General features: G+C 36.8%; 1 protein-coding gene across 1 annotated transcript in view; it reads left to right on the top strand.

Moving 5' to 3' along the window:
- The window catches only part of METAP1 (methionyl aminopeptidase 1), a 59878-nt gene that overhangs the window by 29577 nt on the left and 13897 nt on the right, over nucleotides 1–16404 (top strand). Inside the window, exons 3-8 of the mRNA XM_082837842.1 lie at nucleotides 4467–4582; nucleotides 6137–6197; nucleotides 10319–10410; nucleotides 11140–11223; nucleotides 13928–14066; nucleotides 15834–15965. Of these exons, the coding sequence (XP_082693968.1) occupies nucleotides 4467–4582; nucleotides 6137–6197; nucleotides 10319–10410; nucleotides 11140–11223; nucleotides 13928–14066; nucleotides 15834–15965 (624 nt within the window). The remainder of the gene's footprint in view (nucleotides 1–4466; nucleotides 4583–6136; nucleotides 6198–10318; nucleotides 10411–11139; nucleotides 11224–13927; nucleotides 14067–15833; nucleotides 15966–16404) is intronic.

Here is a 16404-nt window from a genome sequence, read left to right as displayed (position 1 = left end):
CCCACGAGCCACAACTGCTGAGCCCTCGTGCCACAACTACTGAAGACTGTGTGCCTAGAGCCCGTGCTCCACAACAAGAGAAGCCACTGCAATGAGAAGCCCGTGCACCGCAACGAAGACTAGCCCCCGCTTGCAGCAACTAGAGAATGCCCGTGTGTAGCAACGAAGACCCAATGCAGCCATAAATAAATAAATAAAGAAAGAAAGAATGGGTCTCTACTGCAAGTGTTTGCCAACTCATTGAAGTGTGCTTGTTTCTTCAATATTGGGTTTCTAAGGATAGAGCTATTTCATTATGACTTACACTGCAAGAGAGTTAAACAGCTGGTGTTTCCTAAGTAGTCGTTACTGCATTGGACTAAGACGGTTTGTGTTTTACTTATACCTCTAGAGTTTAGTATGGTGCCGTGTTTCAGACTGTGCCCTCTTGGATCTTAGGGGATGATTTCTTCAGTGGGTGAGCTTAATATTCTTGATCACTTTGGGCTGTGTTGGGTAGAGTCAGCCCTCAGCTGCCAGCCCTGTGTCTTTCACGCCCTAATAAATTGAACCCAACTACCATTGTGGATGACAGTCCTAGAGGAGGGAATGGTGTGGGGAAAGGTCATCTCCAGGGCTAAGAAGAGTATTGAGAAAGGGATTAGGGGAAAAGAATGTTGGGCTGGGAAGGAACCAGGGCATCTTAAAAGATAGCACCTCATTCCAAGAAATAATAGTGAAATAATGTAGCAAACAGTTCATGTGAACTGATCTCTAATTAAAGATGACCCATTTATATTTATGTTCATGAGGGATATTGGTCTGTAATTTGCTTTTAATGTCTTTGACTGGATCTGGCATTAGAGTAATCCTGGACCTATAGAATGGGAAACATTTCCTCCGCTTCTATTTTCTGGAAGAGGTTGTGTAGAATTGGTCTTATTTCTTCTGTAAATGTTTGGTAGAATTCACCAGTGAAATCATTTGGACCAGGAGTTTTCTTGGTTGCAGAAGCTAATCAGGCCTTAGGAATATTTCAAGTGTGAGTTAAATGACTTAAGAGCAGAATTTACTTTTTATGTGTCCTAGTAAAGAAGACCAGTTAGGTTGTCAAGTCCTTAAATGCATGTAATGCTGATGCTTGGGTGCATATTTCTTACACATATCTCCTGCCAGAGTTTACACAGTACCATTGCCTTTGATCTGTAAAAGTTGTAGCACTTCACATCTCAATACTATATTATTCTACACTTTTTACACTCACCACTGATATACTCAGTGTGTTTCTTTGCTTCCCATTTTCCTAAAGTAAAAGGTGGACATGGTTGACACGTATCTTTTTATTTATTTATTTATTTTTATTTTTGTGGTGTGCGGGCCTCTCACTGTTGTGGCCTCTCCCGTGGCGGAGCACAGGCTCCGGACGCGCAGGCTCAGCAGCCATGGCTCACGGACCCAGCCGCTCCGCAGCATGTGGGATCTTCCCGGACCGGAGCATGAACCCATGTCCCCTGCATTGGCAGGCGAACTCTCAACCACTGCATCACCAGGGAAGTCCCGACAAGTATCTTTTGAATAGCCAAAGATATGATATAAAAACTCGTTTAAAAACACAAAAGAAAAACCTCTGTGGGATTCCCTGGTGGTCCAGTGGTTAGTACTTGGCGCTTTCACTGCCATGGCCTGGGTTCAATCCCTGGTCGGGGAAATAAGATCCTACAAGCCGCACAGCGCGGCCAAAAAAAACCCTCTAAATAATACTTTTTATTCTACTCTTCTACCCTTCCAAATTAGTGTGCTTGAATTTTGGATTGCGGAGGGAAGGTATTAGGTAATATTTCAAAACCGGTTCCACCAAGTTTTGTGAGCACGGATTACTCTAAGCCTCACTTCCAAGCTGCCGAAATCATGCATTTATTTTGAGTGTTAAATAAACAAATCTATGTAGAGTGCTTGGTGTATGTACAGTGCATAGTAAGTGCTCAGTAGCCATTTAATAATCACCTCTGGGAGAACTGAGTCAGGATTGTGATCAGAAGATTCTGTTCCAGGCAAAGCTTAGATATGGGCAGTTCTTTTGTGGCAGCTGAGGCCACCTGCACAGAACCTTTTAAAGAGGAAAGAAAGAAAGGTGTGCTGTACTTGGTACCTGATCTTGCACGTATCAGGTACTCTTTGACACCACCTGCAGCTTACCTGGCCCTGTTGCATTGTGATGTTTGAAAGACAGCTTACAGATGTTCATTTATGCTGTCCTGTGCTTTCACAGTCATTTGAAAAACACCAGTTAGTATGCAATTTTGTTACCAACCCCCAGTCCAATTCATATTTATTAGGTTTCTATTACGTATGTGTCTGAGACTTAGGGGCTTGAATCAATTGATCCGTAAATAGTTTATATTAAGAAAAACTTACTTCGGAAGAGAAACTTTCCCTAAGTAAATTATACCTAGAGACTAGAAAAGAGCTTTCCATATTTCATTCTTATTTAGATAGCTTTTGGGTTATATTATTTGTTGGAGGTCTGCTTTCAATTCTCTTGAAGATTGATTGTGGAAGTTTCAGAATCCAGATCAGTAGGAAGGAAAGATTTTACGTCCTTCGTTTTCACCCTCCCTTGGATGATGTTAAAGCAAAAAACCTGCATCTTGATTGCTGTTCTGTCCTGTTTCTGGTGAAAATTATTCTTGAAGTTTATGATTCAGACAGAAGTTTATGATTCAGACAGAAGCGCTTCACACAGCTAAAGCAGGTGTAAGTTGGCCTGCATTTTAAACTATCTTCTATAATGTTTGACCCTAGTGGCAGTGAATGGAGTCCATTTCTGTCCTGGAATGAGAAACAGTTTCGTGTGAATGTTAATGTCAATAGGAAAACTTTCCTGAATTTCATAGGGGAGAAAGATATCTAAAATTTAGTAGTGTAGTAGAGCTTTCCTTTCTCTCTTTCTATTCCTTTACTTTTTTTTCTTTTGGCTGTGCCATGTGGCATGAGGGAATCTTATTAGTTCCCCGACCAGGGTTTGAACCCATGCCCCCTGATTGGGACTTCAGAGTCTTAACTACTGGACCGCCAGGGAAGTCCCCTCTATTCCTTTACGTTATATGCAATATTATAATTGTATTTTCTTCCAAAATAATGTGAATGGATTGGTGGTATTTTTGCATTCTTTTCAGTTGCCCCTCAAGGGCCTTTCAATCCCAAGTTGACCACATGCTCTTTGGAGAGAGTACTGGACTGGGAAGCAGCATTTCCACATTTCTGTGCCCACGTGAACCATATTGCCTCAGTTTCCTCATGTGTAAAATGAGAAAATGAGATTAGATCGTCTTTTTCTTGTTGTTGATAACGTTAGTCACCATGCTGTCCTTTATATCCCCAGGACTTATTTATCATATGACTGGAATTTTGTACCTTTTGATCACCTTCACCCATTTCACCATTCCTCTTTAGCTTAAGATGACATGATTCCATCTGTCCAAAATCAATTTTAAATAGATTGCTTAAAGGGGGGAGTTTTTTCCTTGTACACTTCTAAAATTATTTGGAGCTTGCCTTTTAAAACCTGTGCTAGCATTACAATAATCAGGAAGACACTGGTGTGCATTGGGAGGTGTATAGGCTGCTACTTGGTGTAGGAGGGATTTGAATTCCTGCCATTTAAACTCTTAGGTTAGTAGTTTTATTTTGGTTTTTGGATCAGAACTGCAGTTAATGTGCTCAGATACCATTAAGGGTAGGTTCTGTGTGAAGATTTTTAGGTGTATTTCAGTAAATACAACATTGTATATTATTAACTAACCTGGTAGTAAGGTGTGTGTTTGGTTCTTAATTTTTCTAATGAATTTTCAGTAACTTCCGATTGATTGTTCCCTCCCTTTGCCTTTTCCTACTTCCTTCTATTACCTACTTCTTTCTGTTACCTCCTTCCTGAAAAAAAGGCAAATGATACTCATCAAATTTTCTAAGCAACTTAAAATGTTGACTTGAAAGTCATTCATCAGCTAAGTGAGAAGTTTTTGTTTTTTACTTTAAATTTGCTTTGGGATTATTTAGAATCTGTTCTTTTAGTAAAAGCACAGAATCCATTTGTAATATCTGCTCTCAGTTGGGAAGTTTTCCCCAGGTTCAAATTTTGTATTTCAAAAAGCAGGCTTCCTATAAATTGACATTGTAGAGAGAATACATTTAGTATTTACTTGAGAAAAGGAGTTCAGCTATGAGCTGTTCCTATTCAACATTGTGTAAAAAATGAGAATATGTTTAGTTTGGGCTTTTTCTCCCAAGACACTTAGATCTTTGAGGAGTCATAGGGCTGTGGCAAGAAAGCGGTAGCTTTGGTGACTTAGGTTAGGGTAGAAGTTTGCTGGATTTTGTGCCTGGGCTCTTTGGCTTGGCTTTCAAATGGTGATAGTTAAAGTATGCTGCTGCTCAGTAGCTTGACCACTGAGGCGTTTCTTTCTCTCATTCATCTGTCCATCTCCCAGAAGATGAAAAGGCCAAGCGAGAATCTGTGTCTCCCTGGACTGTAGAAGGTGATATCAACACTGACCCATGGGCAGGTTATCGATATACTGGTAAACTCAGACCACATTATCCACTGGTGAGTAAATAAGGTAATAAAATTTTAACATTCTTTTAAACCAATTTTCAGTTTCCTAAAAATGATACTTATAATTTGTATTCCAATTATGAATCATGTGATCAGGATTAAGTTTACATTCTAGCTTTTTAACTTTTATGGTACATTATTTAGAAGTTAGTAGGGATAATTGGCAATCATGGATGAAGTAGAAAAATTTTAGATGAAGGATTCTTTAATATTTAAGAAAGAATGAGGTAGAATAGATATTTTTAGGCCAACATAATGGTAGTGTATATTACTACTTCTCTAAAATGTTTTCAGTGTGATATTCTTCTACCTTAAGTTTGATAGGGCTTTTCTGCCACTACTGTGCCTTCCAGCGTTCTTGGCAGACTGACTTCAGAGTCTTAACCTAGGAATTGACTTAAGTTGAAATTTATTTGTCATTCTCAAATACTTAAATTCTTTTTACTGTTGTTTTCTTTTTATAAAAGAGATACATCGGGGCTTCCCTGGTGGCACAGTGATTGAGAGTCCACCTGCCGATGCAGGGGACGCGGGTTTGTGCCCCGGTCCGGGAAGATCCCACATGCCGCGGAGCGTCTGGGCCCGTGAGCCATGGCAGCTGAGCCTGGGCGTCCAGAGCCTGTGCTCCGTAACGGGAGAGGCCACAACAGTGAGAGGCCCGCGTACCACACACAAAAAAAGATACATCTTTAATTTTTAAAATTTGGAAAAATGTCAAAAATATAAGAAAATTTAATTGTAGCTCCCAGAGATAATGTCCAGGAACATATTGGTGTACATTTACTTTGAGACATCATTTTGTTACTGATTGTGGTTCACCAATTTGTTTGGAGCAACACGGGCACCTTCCTTGTCTGCATGTAATCTTAAATCTTTAATGGCTTCTGTCACTCTCCCCACTCCTTACATATCCTGGGAAAGGGGGTGGCATTAGCACTAGGCTCGATCTTCACAAAACAGATATGTTGTGATATTTAAGATGTCATTTAAAACTTGTTTTTTCATTTAAGTCAGCGGTCCCCAGCCTTTTTGGCACCAGGGACTGGTTTCATGGAAGACAGTTTTTCCACGGGGCCGGGTCTGGGGGGTGGTTCAGGCGCTTCTGTGAGTGATGGGGAGCGGCAGGTGAAGCTTCACCGCTCACCTCCTGCTGTGCAGTACGTGGCTGTGGCCAGGTGTTGGGGACCCCTGATTTCAATGAAATGCATGAACTTTTGAATTTGGTGTTTATTCCCCCACTTTTATTTTCTTTGTTAGTAGATTTTTTTTTTTTTTTTTTCGGTACGCGGGCCTCTCACTGTTGTGGCCTCTCCCGTTGCGGAGGACAGGCTCCGGACGCGCAGGCTCAGCGGCCATGGCTCACGGGCGCAGCCGCTCCGCGGCATGTGGGATCTTCCCGGACTGGGGCACAAACCCCTGTCCCCAGCATTGGCAGGCGGACTGTCAACCACTGCGCCACCAGGGAAGCCCTGTTAGTAGATTTTAATAATGAAAGTTACTTTCATGTTTGAATCGGATCCATGTAGCCTCTTCGTTTTTTTTCAGATGCCAACAAGGCCAGTGCCAAGTTATATTCAAAGACCAGACTATGCTGATCACCCTTTAGGTAAATTCTGCTATGCTGTTTCTTCATAGTTCAGTTTGTGGGCTTGCAGACTACTACAGAGGAAAAGAGTGCTTTCTTAGTAGAAAAGTTTCAGTGCTGGATTTCTAATAAATGTAAATATGTTTTTTCAAGGCACACTAGAACATTTGAGAGCATTAAAGATTCTTTCCTCTCATTAGAAATCTAATCAATTGTGAAAACATTGTTTATGTGGCTGTTAAAGGCTACATTCAACATAATATTGTATTTAGTGTTGTTATATCAAATTCTAGATTTTAAAAATAGTTTTGATTTTAGCATGTTCTCCAACCTTAATTAAATAATATCCATTTAGGAAATAACAGATGGTAGAGGCCTTGAATGCATGCCTAACTAAAGACTCTGGACTGTAGCAGTAATAGAAATAGTAGTAATGGTGATGATAATAGTAGTAATGGTGATGCTGATGATTCTATAACTGATATTTTTTCATAACTGTGTGTCAGGCACTGTGTCAACCTCTTTACATGTATTACTCCATTTAATACTTTCAACACTCCTTGCGTGGGTTCTATTGTCTTCTCCCTTTATGGTTAATGATAGTGAGACATGCAGAGAAGATAGGTACTCTACAGCATAGGCTAAAGTTGGATTATGTGAAATTACTGAGTTTGCTTGTCAAAAATGGTTGAATGTGGTTTAATCTACTGAGCTAAGCTACCTTTGCTTTTTTCTCAAAGAAAAAAAGGGAACTGTATTAAGTCCTTATGAATATAATTTGAAAATTTAGTTAAACTCCACTATTTCAGATAAATTGAAAGAAAAGAGTCTGAATGATAGAATACTGTTGAGGATGTATAATTTCATTACACTGTATTTAATATTCTTGAATATAGTTTTAAATTGTATTTTTAAAGAGTACATAGATAAGGTAAATTGTAATAGGATAAAATGTTGCACAGTGAAAAGGGAGTACCTTTCCCCAGAAGTAATCACTATTAATGATTTCTTGTAGAACTTTTCAGAGATATTTGTTGTGTGTACACACATTAACACGCCCCCACCCAATTATACACAAAACGAACAAACTATATACACCTTTTCACCTTGCTCTGTTATATTTTATGTTGTAAATATTCCATATAATCCGATATAAAACCATTTCTTTCTTTTTAATGACTGAAGTATTCCATTATGTGGACATGTTACAATTTATTAAACCAGACTCCTACTAATGTATATTTAGATTATTTCCAGGTTTTTACTTCTAACAATTTGACTGTAGGAACTGTTCTTATAATTACATATTTGTACACATGTTGAGAGTATTTCTATAGGTTAATTGCCTAAAGTGAAATAGCTAGATCACAGGATACATGCATTTTTAAAAATTTTGAGAGGTATTATAAATCTTAGAGATTTTTTTGCCAGATAAAAACATATGAGAGTCGCTTTCCCTGTATCTTTTTTTCTTTTTAAATAAATTTATTTATTTTTGGCTACATTGGGTCTTCGTTACTGCGCACGGGCTTTCTCTAGTTGCCGTGAGCGGAGCGCTACTCTTCATTGCGGTGCATGGGCTTCTCATTGCGGTGGCTTCTCCTGTTACAGAGCACAGGCTCTAGGCACGTGGGCTTCAGTAGTTGTGGCACACGGGCTTAGTTGCTTCCTGGCATGTGGGATCTTCCCGGACCAGGGCTCAAACCCGTGTCCCCTGCGTTGGCAGGCGGATTTTTAACCACCGAGCCACCTGGGAAGTCCTCTTTTCCTATATCTTCCCCAGCTTAGAATCTTATCAAGTTTTGCGATCTGTGCTAATTTGAAAGATGAAAAATGGTATTTTGCAGTTTTTTTAATTTGCATTTTGAGTAAGGTTGAGCATCTCTATATTTTTAAAAATCATTTGTATTTTTTTTCCTTTTGAACTGTCTATTCATATCCTTAGACTTTTTCCCCCCAGTTAGATTACTTAGTTTTCTCCATACTGACTTATAAATGCTCTTTCTATATTAAGGAAAATAATCTCTTGATGTATGTACTATGAAATGTTTTCTCCCAATCAAGCAGTTACATTTTTGTCTTTGTAACATTACATTTATGACAAACTTTCAACATTCTTCTGTAGTAAAATTCATCAGTGTTTTCTTATAAGGTGCCTATGGCTTTATGACCTAGAAAGACCTTTTGGGTTCAGAGATTATAAAAACATTTTCCCATGTTTTCTTCTGTTTCTATGGTTTTACTCTTCTTGAGTGTGTGTGATAAAATTTTTGGTCCATCTGAAACTTATTTATCTTTAGGAGTTAAGTAGGGATTCAACTTTATTTTTTTCCCAGCAGAATATCTGGTTGTGACATCACGAGTTATTTTTAAAAATTAGTCTTTCTTACTGATTTAAAATGCAAGCTGTATCACTATATTAAATCTTCACGTCTTTAGGTTTTGGGATTCTGTTCTGTTTCATTAACCCATCTGTCTAATCATATGCCATTGCCAAACTTAATTATTACAGCTATATCATGTTTTCATACTTGATAGGCCTTGTTGCCCCCGCCTTTCCTCGTTTTCAGAATTTTCCTGGCTGTTCTTGCATGTTTGTTTTTCCACGTGAAATTTAGAATCAGCTTGTCTGGTTCCCAAAAATGTCCTGTTGCCATTTTTTATTGGGATAGTATTAAATTTATAGAGTAATTTTGGAAGAATTGACACCTTTACCGTATCGAGTCTTCCTATCCAAGAACAGGGTATGTTTTTCTTTCCTTCATTAGGCCTTTTAATGTTAAGTTATTCCTGGATACTTTATCTTTTTAAGTTATTCTTGTGAATATAATATCTTCTGTATTTTTTGCTTGTTTGTATATGGGAAAGTTATTGATTTTTATATATTTTTCTTATCTGCCAACTTGCCGAATTCTTATTTCTAGTCATTTACCAGGTATTCCCTTGTTCTAGAGATATATAATTGTATCTGAAATTGATAAGGAGTTTTTCCTTTTCTTCCTAATTTTATATGTCTTGTTTCTTTCTCTCGTTTAGTACATCTGCTAGTATTGTCAGAACAGTGCTAAAAATACTAGTGCTGAGAGTGGGCATTCCATGATGTTGGTTCTTGGCTTGAGATTTACATTTATCATGTAAAAGTGGTAGCTGGCTATGGTATCAGAATTATCTTTCTAGATGATCATTTATTTTTCATTACTTAATCTATGGCTATGATGAGTTATATTAATAGTTTAATATTGAACCATCCTTGCCTTTCCAATATGAATCTCGCTGAAGTCATGCTGTACTATGTTTTTAGGATTCTGTTTGATAATATTTTATTTGGTATTGTTATATCAGCATTTATAAAAAGAGTAGTTTATGGTTATATTCTTTTTGTCAGATTTTGAAATAATTATTATACTGGGTTTAATGCTTTTAAATGTATGAATAACTTCAATTAAACTAATTTTATGAGTGAAAATTCTTAGGGCAGTATTTTTCAAACTTTTTTGACTATGACCCAGAGAACTGTATTTTATAGCATGATCTGTGTATATGTGTGTGTGTATAAATCAACAGTCAAACATTTTACAACAGCACTTACTTGCTTACTTACTTACTTACCCTGTATGATATAGTCTATTATTTTCTATTCCATTTGTTTACTATAAAAAAATATTAGTCATAGCCCACTAATAGCCACTAAAGGGTCACAAGCTGCCATTTAAAGAACACTGACTTAGGTTCCGGTTTCAAAAAAGAAATGAGTGTAATTAATTTATCAGTTGTTGATAATCTACTTGCTTCATGAGATGATGATCATGAAAACAGTTATAAATTGTATGGTGCTCTTCAAATGTGAATCATTTACTGACCTTATTAACACACTCCCGGGCAAATAATAAGTACTCCATCTTGAATGATTTCTCATAGATTTGGAAATTTGTTCTTTAAAATTGTTCTCTCAGTTTGTTTAGCAAATTTCATGTTGCAAGTAGTTTTTCAGAAAACCTGACCTGGACCCTCCCATATTATGAAATACCATTGTGTGAAATAGTGAGACCTGACTATTATTATATCATCTAGGGGATAATTATGCTAATATATACTACGTCTTTTTGTTCATTTTGGTTTTACTTACTGATTTTCTTTACCAGGAATGTCTGAATCTGAGCAGGCTCTTAAGGGTACTTCTCAAATTAAGTTACTCTCATCTGAAGATATAGAAGGGATGCGACTCGTATGTAGGGTAAGAGTTTTTTTCTCCCCCCCTTGGGATAGAACATGTTTAAGTAGTTATAACACATGAAGTCAATGATTTGCTCATTTATAAAAGTAGCAAATGTTACGTAGTAAAACTGTGATTAGCCATATTTACTTTATTTTTAAATTTACTTTTTGAAGTACAGTTGATTTACAATGTTGTGTTAATTTCTGCTGTACAGCAAAGTGACTCAGTTATACATACATTCTTTTTTATATTCTTTTCCATTATGGTTTATTCCAGGATATTGAATATAGTTCCCTGTGCTGTACAGTAGGACCTTGTTGTTCATCCATTCTACATGTAATAGTTATTTTCTGTGGTTCTTTGAGGAAAATCATTCATCTATTCTTTTATTTCCCTCCCTTCCCTTCCCTGTTGTAGAATTGTGAGAAGCTTCAAACTTCATCAGTTCATTATTGTTTAGATTACTTAGGATGTACATTTTCACATAGAAATCAGTCAGACGTACTTATTAAGCTATTTTCTAGTTAGCCCAATTTTATTTATATGTTTACACACACATGCATACACTTTTATTAATGGGTGTTAGAAATACATACAAATGGTTGTAAACTGAAAATTCAGGATTATAATATGCAAAGTGAGGTTCGTCTTATCAATATCCTACAAAATCTAAGTTAGTCCAAAGGGTACAGATTTCTATTTCTATTTCATTTCTTCTTGAATGTATGAAGTGTTTCTCTTTTACAGCTTGCCAGAGAAGTACTGGACATTGCTGCTGATATGATTAAACCAGGTGTAACTACTGAAGAAATAGATCATGCTGTACACTTAGTAAGAATTTTAATTTTATGCTTTGAAAAAATTTTTCATACTGTTAGATGTTTAGTCTAAAACATTAAAGTAAAAAATTAAGTAAACCTAAGTTCTGAATATCTACACTTGGCTAATTTGAAAGCAAAGTTTTCACTTTGTTTCAAATATAGAAAGTATTCAACAGTCATTATTCCCATCTTTAAGTATCTGTGGTATTGGGGTCTGAGGTAAGCTTGAAATATCTTGTTTCTGAAACCTCACATTTCATAACATTTTAGTTTAGCTTTTATAAGATGATTAGCTTTATTAGCACTTTAAGTAAATCACGCTACCACATGCATCAAATATTTTGAAATAAAAAAGAATATAACTTCTGAAACTAGATTAGTAGGAAAACATCTTCCTTTTTATATCTGTAATAACAAGGCCACAAACAGACCAGATACATGTTTGTAGTAAATATGGTATAGGTATACTTTTAAAATAAAGATTGCTTATCTACCAAAGAGAGACCTTAAAACCCTTTAGTAAATAAATATTCATGATCATAAAAAAAACAAAAAAAAATACCCTACAGTAGATGAGTACATATATGATATGATTAGGTTGTTCATAGTAGAAGAGCAATAATTAGTTAATAAATCACATGGAAAACTAATTAAACCTGCTCTGGTAATCAAACAAATGCAAGTCATAAAGACCTACTAAATTAGTAAGTATTTTAAAGATGTTTATGTCCATTGCCTACGGGAAGATGGTGAAATTGGTACTCCTTTGCATGGTGGTGGTATTGTAAATTGGAACTATCCTTTTGGAAGGAAATTTGACAATGTGTCTTGAGCTATAAAAATGTTTAGAACATTTTTTTATTTGGAATTTTATAAATCCTGATTTTTGGATATTGTTCCATGTTATAAAGTACAGTTGACCCTTGAGCAACACAGGTTTGAACTGCATGGATCTTTTTTTTTTTTTTTTAGTATTTATTTATTTATTTGGTTGCACCAGGTCTTAGTTGCAGTGGGCTCCTTAGTTGCAGCTCCAGGGCTCCTTAGTTGCTGCTCATCAGCTCCTTAGTTGTGGCAGGTGAGCTCCTTAGTTGTGGCATGCATGTGGGATCTAGTTTCCTGACCAGGGATCGAACCCGGGCCCCCTGCATTGGGAGCGCAGAGTCTTATCCACTGCGCCACCAGGGACGTCCCTGCATGGATCTTTTCATGTGATGAAAAAGATCTTTCATCTTTTTTCAATAAATATATATATCTACTGTAAATGTATTTTCTCTTCCTTTCGATTTTTAAAAAAAATTTAATTAAAAATTAAAAAAAATTCTTTGGCCTCACCACGTGGCATTCTTTTTTTTCTTACGATTTTTAGAGTAGTATTTTCTTTTCTCTAGCTTACTTTATTGTAAGAGTACAGTATATAATACAAAGAATTATATAATATAAAGAATACAGTATATAACACATACAAAATATGTGTTAAACTGTCTGTTATTGGTAAAGTCAACAGTAGGGTATTAGTAAAGTTTTGGGGGAGTCAAGTTATATGTGGAATTTGGACTGCGCAGGGAGTCAGTGCCCCTCCCCCTCCATCCTTCCCCCACCCCCTGTGGCCCCAGGTTGTTCGTGTCAGCTGTATGTGGTATGCATTAATAGCAGTTTGAATGCTTCCTATAGGCCAGGTGCTCTTTTACGTGCTTCTTTTATTAACTCATTTAATTTCCCCAGCAACTCAATGAGATAGATGCTACTGTCATCTCCATCTTACAGATAAGGAAACTGAGGCAGAGAGAGGTTAAGTTGCCCAGGGTTACACAACTTGTAAGTAATGGAGTTGGCATTTTCAGTCAACGCAATCTGCTTCTGTGTGCTCTTAACTAGTATTTATACTGCTGTAAGAAATACAGAAGCATATCATTAAATATAAGGAAAAATGATAGGCATGTAGTTATTGATCATAATATTTTTTTTGTAATTGAGGAAACTAATATAAATTTTCAATACTAGAATTGCCAATAAAATTATAGTGCATTCCACAAAGTGTATTCTAGGCAACTATTTAAAAATTATTTGTAGGAAGACTGTGGCAATGTGGAAAGAGAAATTATGTATGCTATGACTACCACTGTATAAAAACATCCAAGTAAAATAAGACTTATTTATGGGGAACCAGATCATTTTCTTAGAGGTTCTTTTGTTGTTCCACATGAATGTAGTGGTTAAAATGTCTCAGGGAATACTTTACTATCTCTTAATTATTACTAGTATTTATTTTTATTTTTATTACTTTTATTTTATTATTAGGGATAGAGGCTTGTTTCTATATAAGAAATTATAATTACATTAAGTGTGCACATTAATTTAAAATTTAAATAATATGTTTTTAATAAGGAGTAGGTAATTCTAAAATAAAATCTTCATATAGTGACATCTGTATATGTAAATATTTGAAATATGTGAATTTTCTTTTCCTTTGCGATTATCAAGTAAACTGGTTTGCCTGTGGTCTGACTTACAAACCCTACTATTTATCTACTGTTTAAGGTAATAGCTACTAGTATTTCTAAAATAAAATCTTAAATAAGTTCTTCATTAGGAGCGTTTGTACAACAAAATTTTCCACATTTTTCAAATTTTAAAATGATTAATTGTATACAGATTAACTTTTTCTTTGGCACATTCCAGATTATTCTCTCTGTATTTTTATTTTATTATAGGCATGCATTGCAAGAAATTGCTATCCTTCTCCCCTGAATTATTATAATTTCCCAAAGTCTTGTTGTACTTCAGTGAATGAAGTGATCTGCCATGGAATTCCAGACAGACGGCCTTTGCAAGAAGGTGATATTGTTAATGGTAAGAAATAAGTGTGACTTTTGTCACTGTTAGCAAAGAAACAGCAAGGCTTTGGGAGTCTAATAGTGACTTGCATTTTCTTCACTTGCTTCCTGTCTTTTACTTTTTTCATATTTAAAACTTAAAAGAAATTGAAAATCTCTGGAAACCTATTTTATGGTTTTAAGATGTTTAACTGCTTTCAAGGTGCTTCTAGTATGATGTGCTTGATACAGGTTCTTTAATGCAGATGATCATTATGTGATTGGTAAATAGGGGAAAGATGTCAGTGAAGTGTGGAAGTAATGTTGATTCAAGTGGGATTTTTTTTTGCTTATTCCTTTTAGTCCACTATTGGTTTTGAAGAAGTCAGGGCAGGCTTTCTTACAGATAAAGAGAAATCATTAGTAATATATGAAGCTCTTAAGAAAAAAAGCTAAAAATTCTGCAGAAGTATTGTCCTTGATGTAAGAAGTTCAGAAAGTGGCTTTAGGGACCACTGTGTTAAGCTATTTTGGGAAACTCCAAGTGCAGAGAAAGAAGCTGCAAAAAACATTTTCCTCTGTGATTGAAAAAATGTTGATGAATTAGGCTCCCCTCGATGGTATTTTTAATATTGATGAACTTGGTCTCTTTAGTAATCAGATATCTTCAAGGATCTATATATCAAACAAGGAAGCCTGAGCCCAGGTGTTAAAGGCTACAGAGAATGGACCAGCTGTGATGCTGGCTGTGAATGGTAGTGGGGACTTGACCAACACTGGTTTTTTTTTTGTTTGTTTGTTTGGTTTTCTGGCGGTACGTGGGGCTCTCACTGTTGTGGCCTCTCCCGTTGCGGAGCACAGGCTCTGGACACGCAGGCCCAGCGGCCATGGCTCATGGGCCCAGCCGCTCCGCGGCATGTGGGATCCTCCCGGACCGGGGCACGAACCCGTGTCCCCTGCATCGGCAGGAGGACTCTCAACCACTGCACCACCAGGGAAGCCCTGACACTGTTTTTATATGAATTGTTTTTGCTTCAGTTAGAGTATCTGTTTATAAAGTTCCATAAGTTTTGAGGGGTCTGCCCAATGCTGTTTTTCATATATAAGCCTTATTATTTTTATTACACACATAATGTGTGAGGTTTTTCAGGAACGTGAGTGTTGTGCTAGAGCCAACACACCTATATTGTGATATTTTAAGTGGATTGAAAATGTATGGTTTAAGAATACTCATTTAATGTGCTCCGTAGGATACATTTAGTGTAGTTTAGTGGTGTAGTGGTAATCTGTATTTTTAAACATGGGAATAGTCACAAATCAGTGAAAGGCAAATGAGTCTTTGAAAACTAAGTGTAGAATAGTGTAAATGTTTCTATTTATTGATTCACTAGGACGAGGAAAAAGTCATTAAAGATAACTAATGAAAGCAGTATTTCCTGTTTAATGTCAAAACGTGGCAAAGTCCTTCATTTAATGTTCTTAACTTGGGTCATTGATCTTGCATGAATATATCCGGGGTTACATTTTTCTTCTGCCGTAAACGATCTAACCACTGCTGTAAGAGTATTAAAGCCCACTGTCTGGCTTGTGCTGCGAGACCACGGACCTGTTTTCCACAGTGAGTTCAGTTGCATTACAGACAAGAAGTGTCTCTTGGGCATTAAGTATGTATTCATTGGTGTCACTTGTGAATGCAGAAGTTATCTCTCATTAAGCTGCTTGATTCTGTCATGTTGGAGAAAGTTAACTTCAATTTTGAGATAAAAAACAAGTGTGGTCTTTATGTTTGCACATTCTTTTGCAGTGGACATCACTCTTTATCGCAATGGTTATCATGGGGACCTGAATGAGACGTTTTTTGTTGGAGACGTGGATGAGGGAGCTCGGAAACTGGTTCAGACCACGTATGAGTGCCTGATGCAAGCCATTGATGCAGGTCAGGCTCAGTGCTGGGCACCCGCTGGAGCTACTGTGTGGTGTGGGCCTTGAGTGACCTGTCACTATACTGTGCATGCCTTATCCCTCCCAGCTGTGCCTCTACCCTCCCTGAGTTAGCTTTGGGTTTGGCAGTAGTAGGTTTAAGGATGATTTGGGAATCCCTTGATGAGGATGGACCGGACTATTGCTTATTCCTTTGACTCTTCTATGATTTATCTTCCTTTTCTCTGGCTGATAAATGAGGAGGAATGCGTGGATACTTTTTTTTTTTAACGTCTTTATTGGAATATAATTTCTTTACAATGTTGTGTTAGTTTCTGCTGTAAAACAAGGTGAATCAGCTATACATATACATATATCCCCCTATCTCCTCCCTCTTGCGTCTCCCTCCCACCCTCCCTATCCCACCCCTCTAGGTGGTCACAAAACACCGAGCT

This window comes from Leucopleurus acutus (genome assembly GCF_964270905.1).
Source record: "Leucopleurus acutus genome assembly, chromosome: 4".
Taxonomy (NCBI): domain Eukaryota; kingdom Metazoa; phylum Chordata; class Mammalia; order Artiodactyla; family Delphinidae; genus Leucopleurus; species Leucopleurus acutus.
This window is presented reverse-complemented; position numbering and strand designations above follow the sequence as displayed.